At 51.1% G+C, this 6,280-nt stretch overlaps 1 protein-coding gene across 1 annotated transcript; it reads left to right on the top strand.

Moving 5' to 3' along the window:
- MYPOP (Myb related transcription factor, partner of profilin) lies at positions 1–3,976 on the top strand (the record flags this gene model as incomplete). The annotated part of the gene is made up of 2 exons (XM_081334391.1): positions 1–530; positions 3,339–3,976. The coding sequence occupies exons 1-2, from the start codon at positions 71–73 to the stop codon at positions 3,974–3,976; spliced, it is 1,098 nt and encodes a 365-aa protein (XP_081190517.1). The 5' UTR covers positions 1–70.
- Between the last annotated feature and the right edge of the window lie 2,304 nt (positions 3,977–6,280).

Below are 6,280 nucleotides of genomic sequence, written 5' to 3'. Positions count from 1 at the left end.
CCAGCTGAACCCCTGGCAGGAGCCCCCCTCTGCCCCCCCTTGGAGAAGGGAGCCGGTGGGGTGGCCGGAGATGTCTGGGGAAAGCGAGGAGATCACCCGCCTTCGCAAACCTCGCTTCTCCTACGAGGAGAACCAGATCCTGATCCAGGAAGTGCGTGCCAACTACGGCAAGCTCTACGGCAGCCAGAGCCGGCGGGTGACGGTGGCCGAACGCCGGCACGTCTGGGAGGGCATCGCTGGCAAGATCAACAGCATCACCAGCTGGAAACGCACCGGCCAGGAGGTGCAGAAGCGCTGGAATGACTTCAAGAGGCGCACCAAGGAGAAGCTGGCGCGGGTGCCCCACTCCACCCAAGGGGCCGGCAGCACCGGCGACGAGGCCTTCTCGGCCGAAGAGGAGACGCTCTTTGCCATCCTGGGGCCTGGCCTGATGCCAGGTCCAGGTCCAGGAGGGGCAGAGTCTGGGGTCTTGCAGGGCACGTCCGGCTGCGGGGGGCCCGGTTACCAAGCGGCAGCAGAGCAGGGCAGGGGTGAGTAGCTGCGATCCTGGGGCCAAAAGGTCAGGTGGGCATTAGGGAGCAGGCACACTCTGCACCGACTTGTCAAGAGGAGGGCTGGCGTTTGGACCGAATTGGGTCCTGGGGGGCGGGGGGAGAAGACAGTTGCTAGGAGCTGTAGCTGGTTTTGAAACGAAAGAGGGGCTCAGATGTCAAAGGCGGCAGGCTTGTCAGGGGCCTCTGAGCATGGGTCAAGTGCTTCCCTTCTACTGACCAGCCAATAGAATAGTTTTCTCTAACAGAATAACAGAGCTGGAAGGGACCTTGGAGGTCATCTAGTCCAACCCCCTGCTCAGGCAGGAAACCCTATACCATTTCAGACCAACGGCTGTCCAATCTCTTCTTGAAAGCTTCCAGTGTTGGAGCATTCACCGCTTCTGGTGGCAAGCTGTTCCACTGGTTCATTGTTCTCCCTGTCAGGAAGTTTCTCCTTAGTTCCAGGTTGCTTCTCTCCTTGACTAGTTTCCATCCATTGCTTCTTTTTCCTGCCTTCAGGGGGCTGTTGGAACAGCCCCTCAAATATTCCAACGCTGTCTCATTAATTCGGTTTAATTATTCACTCCCACTAAGGTTTCGCTCCTGCTTATTTTCTATTATTATTGGTGGTTTGGGAAACGGCCTGCTTGAATGCTGCGTTTGTTTGGAGCCGGTTTGTGACCGTCAGCAACTGTCTAACTTCCTCTCCAAATAAAAAGAAGACCTTTTCCTTCGATATGGGCAGCGTGGGGCAGGACAAGCCTTCCAGTTAGGCGGGCTTAAGGGGAAAGATTGAGCCCAGGCCCCTGTTGCCCCCCCACCCGCCCCCAATTTTTAAAGAGGCAACAGTGGGGTGCATCTCCCTGCTGTGGCTGGTGCATGGAAGTGAAAGAGGAACCCCCTACAGCAGGGGTCTTCAAACTTGGCCCTTTTATGACTTGTGGACTTCAACTCCCAGAATTCCTCAGCCAGCAAAGCTGGCTGAGGAATTCTGGGAGTTGAAGTCCACAAGTCATAAAAGGGCCAAGTTTGAAGACCCCTGCCCTACAGCAAAAGAGGGAACAAAATAAAGAATCCAGTTACCTCGATGTAGATTTTACAAACTCTGCCACCTTCTTTTCAAACTCTCTTTAAACAAACAAAAAACTTCTGGATTAACAAACTCCAGCATGTTTTATTCAGACAACTGAAGAACCACAGGCGGTCCTCAGGTTCCGGCCGTTCGTTTAGCGACCGTTCCAAGTTACGGCAGCACCGGGAAAAGTGACTTGGGACCCTTTTTCACGATTACGAGCCTTGCAGCATCCCCGTGGTCGTGCGATTAAAATTCGGACGCTTGGCAACCGACTCGTATTTGTGACGGTCGCAGCGTCCCGGGGTCACGTGATTCCCCTTTTGCGACCTTCTGACGAGCCAACTCAACGGGGGAAGGCGGATTCGCTTAACGACCGCGTTGCTAACTTAACAACTGCAGAGATTCACTTAATTACTGTGGCCAGAAAGGTTGTAAAACGGGGCAAGACTCGTTTGAGAACCGACTCACTTAGCAACAGAAATTTGAGGCTCAATTGTGGTCGTAAGTCAAGGACTCCCTGTAATAAATTCTGGCATATTTTTATTCAGACAACCAAATGACCAGTGGGTGGAGGAGTGCAGGGCTTTTAATTTTTTCCTCTTTTTTAAAAGAGAGACGTGGTGTTAGGCATCACCTCTGAAGCTCTCTCTGCCTCGGAGCCTCACCCCAATTGCAAATACAGCACCCGGACAAAATAAAAAGCACTCTAGACGTGGTCAGAGGCACAGATTGCTCCCAGAAGAGCCTCAGCAGAATTGGGGGGGGGGGTTTGAAGCCGTGAAGGAATGTTATTTTTATTCTCCCTCTTTGTGCATTTCTCCCATGTTTCTCAACCATGGGAACTTGTGCAATTACAACCACACACCCTTTTGCTTATGTAAAAAGCAGGGGCTTCTACCACATAGGCACAGCTCCCATCTCCTCCCCCGAATTATAAACACCCCTAATAGAGCAAGGAGGAGAGTTATTGGCCGTTGGCGGTTTTTGTCTCGTGTCAGAAGTCAAAGCAAACCAAATCAACAGAAACATGGCCAGGAAAACGGAGCAGGAGGTGAAAAGAATTTTTTCGCTTATTCCAGGCAAGCAGAGAGACCCCAGTGAGGTTTCTCTGCCACCTTCCCTGAATACCAGCCAGATATCGACCTAGAGAAACTCAGCCGTCACGCGTGCTATTCCTGGGCAGTTGTGTTGGCACGGGAGGTCCGGGACGCCCCCCTCCCTTGGTATTGGTGGGGGCGTGGCGTCAGGAGCAGCAGCTTGGTAGGAGATGACAGTAGGGTGGTAACTGTCAGGTGGTAACACATGGAGTAACACGTGGAGTTACTTCCGAGTAATTTTCTTTATTGCCAGACTAAAGTAACTTGTAAAGACACTGATGATGTTACCTAGTTGGGTCATGAAATGTCTACAAGAAAGCCACCAATTTCAGAGGCCACCAAGGACCTCCTGCTCGTCCTCCTTTCCAGAAATCCCGTTGCCTTCTAGCAGAGATGATATCACCTAGTTGGGCAATGAAATGTCTGCAAGAAGACAACCAGGCTCAGGGAGCACCAAGGACCCAAATCTATTTGTCTAAATAAAGATATATTCTGGGAACTGTTGGGGAGGAGCCGTCTTCAACCTCTTTCTCTCACACAAACTTCATCTAAACTTTGCTGCCTCTTTCCCCTCTGAAATGCAGCCCCTGGGAATCCAGACCACATTCCACCACAGTAACTCTCTTTCCTTAGCCCCTACAGATCTGCCCACCAGGCTCAACGGCCCCGGCAGCCCAGAGACCTCTGTCCAGCCTTCCTGCTTGCTGAAACCCAAGGAACGCGACTCGCCACCGCCCCCTCCAGGCCAACCTTCGTCACTGCAGATTGTCCAGCTGGCTCCGTCTCCGTCCCGCTTAGGCTGCCGGCCGCATCCAGAACACTCCCCGGGAGAGTTGTTGGGTACCACTCCCTGCCCTTCGACTTCGCCCCCCCTGCGGCGCCGACGTGCCCAGCTGGACCTGCCTGCCGAGCCCCCTCTGGATTTCCTTCAGGCTCAGAGGGAGACGGCTGTAGCCATTCGGGAGCTGACCTACACCCTGCGGCAAGGCCTGGAACGGCTCACGGATGTGGTGGCGGCACTGCTGCCCCTCCTTCCAACCCTGCCAAACGGTCTGCTGCCCCCACAGGGGGAATACGGTCTCCCCACGGCAGCCCCGGGCACAGAGACTGCCTCTCCTCGGGAGGGCATGCCTGCCAAGTCGGAGCTGCCTCCCGGGCAGGAAGAGCACGTGGCCGAATTTGTGCCATCTCCAAACAGGGCCCCTCCGGTGCCGAAGCGGAGGAAGGGGACCCCAACTCAAAAACGCAGAGGACGCTGGAAGAATTTGTGAGCACCAGGACAGATGTGCTTTCCCCCCCCCCTCATCCAAAAAGGAAAGGCAGATGGGGGCTGCTTCCCTGGGATGAGTGTTTCCGTTTTGCCCTCTGTCTTCCCACAGGGAGGGCAGGAGCCCTCTGCACTGCCCCCTCTTCCGACGCCAGGGGCCGTGCTGCCCGTGCCAGGGACCGCACTCCAGGCCAGTCCCTGAGGCCACCTCTGCTGATTTTTGTAGTCCAAGCATTAAGGGCAAAAATTTATGCTACGCCTGGTGGGCCACCCACGCACCATGGCCAACCTCTCCATCTGTGGAGGTCAGTCTTTGATTCCAAAGGGAAGGTTTGCTGGGAAAGGTTCAGGGAAAAAAAAGATTGGGCCTTATAGCACAGGTAGTCCTCGACTTACGATCATAATTGAGCCCAAACTTTCTGTTGCTAAGCGAGACGTGCGTTAAGTGCGTTTTGCCCTGTTGTACGACCTTTCTTACCACTGCTGGGAAGCAAGTCATCGCAGTGGTTAAGAGTTAGTAAGATGGTTGTAAAGCGAATCAGGCTTTCCCCGTCAATTTTGCTTGTCATAAATATGAGTCAGGTTGCCAAGTGTCTGAATTTAGATCCCAGGTTCACGAGGAGGTTGCAACGGTCGTGTGAGAAACAGTCGTAAGTCACTTTTTTTCCGAACGGTCACTAAACCAGCTTTTGTAAGTCTAGAACTACCTGTAAACTGGACGGGTTCCTGAGTGAGACCCAGGATTCCTGCAGTTCTGTTCCCACAATGCAACGGTTGTATTTGCTCCATCTTACTGTATGGGGAGCTGGTCCTGTAGCCTGCCCGTCCCATGGCTGGAAAACAAACTTAACTTTTGGTTAGGTTTCGCGCCAGGCCGCAACCCGGAGGATCGGTGGAGCATTGTAGAGAAGAAAGCCTTGATGACCCTGGACTGGCTAGAAGCTCAATAAACTATTTTCATACAATCAGATCTCTCTGGGATTCATTAAGCTCTCGCCTGCACACCTGTGACAGGAGTGGGGAGCAAGGGTAGGGGCTGTCCATGAGGAAGGGGCAATTCCACTCTCCTGCGCACCCCTTCTTAAGATGTAGAATGGATAAAATCGGTCATTTAAGCAATTCTCAACAAAAAAAACCAAAAAAAGGGGGGGGGAATGTTTCGTACTGCTGGTTTTGCTCAGACAGGTAGTCCTCAACTATAAATATATATATGAATATATAAATCTAATAAAATAAATAAAGAAAATAAATAAACTTACAGTCGCAATTGGGACAGGAATTTCCACTGCTCAACAAGACGTTTCATCGCCCAACCAGGTAACATCATCAGTGTTCAGTTTCAGTAACACCGACGATGTTACCTAGTTGGGTCATGAAATGTCTGGAAGAAAAGAACCAATTTCAGGGAGCAACAAGGACCCCATAGTGGTCGTTCTCCTCCTCCTCTCACACTCCCCATCCTCCTGCTCTCCACAAACCCCCCCTCCCTTCTAGCACTGACGATGTTACCTAGTTGGGTCATGAAACATCCAGTGATGGAGCGCCGGAGATTAAAGGTGTCAGCTGTGAACTTCTCTACATGATCAACTTTTCCCCCCAAGCTGAATGACTCTGCGAAATTCAGAGCTGTCCCATCTCCACCACAGAGACAAAATGGGCCAGAATTCTATTTATTATTCCTTCTATTGTGGGGAAACAGCAATGGAGCCTCGTTGCTCTAGCTAAGAGGGGGAAAGGGGGGGCCCTCTCTGCACTCAGCCCCATGGGTTTTGCCACACATTGGCATGAAGCAACCAACGGAGGAAGAAATATAATAAAACGGTGGGCTTACCGGAAAATACTGCAGGGAATAAAAAGGAGGCTTATCCCAGATTTGTGGCATTCTCCTGTTGCCATCAGAAAAGCAAAAATTAGCACGAGAGAGTCAGGGCAGGGGATTGGACTAGATGACCTCCAAGGTCCCTTCCAACATTATATTATTATTATTATTATTATTATTATTATTATTATTATTATTATTATTATTATTATTATTTATTATTATTATTATTATTATTATTTATTATCAGTGCTTTTGTAAAAGAAAAAGGTGCCGGAACTCACACATGTCATACAACCCGCCTTGCCTATCCTACAAGGTTCCATCCAAAAAAAGGTCCCGGAACTCCGTTCTGAGCGTTCTATGACAAAAAAAGCCCTGATTATTATTAAATTTCACCCATAAGAAGCAAGCTAGGAAAGCATAACAACCAAAATCATTTGTCCCTAGTAGTCAAAACCAGGAGAAAAATTGGCTTTTGGAAGGAGA

This window comes from Vipera berus (assembly GCF_964194415.1).
Source record: "Vipera berus genome assembly, chromosome: 9".
Lineage (NCBI taxonomy): Eukaryota > Metazoa > Chordata > Lepidosauria > Squamata > Viperidae > Vipera > Vipera berus.
The sequence above is the reverse complement of the archived record's forward strand: the minus strand, read 5'-3'. Positions and strand labels throughout refer to the sequence as shown.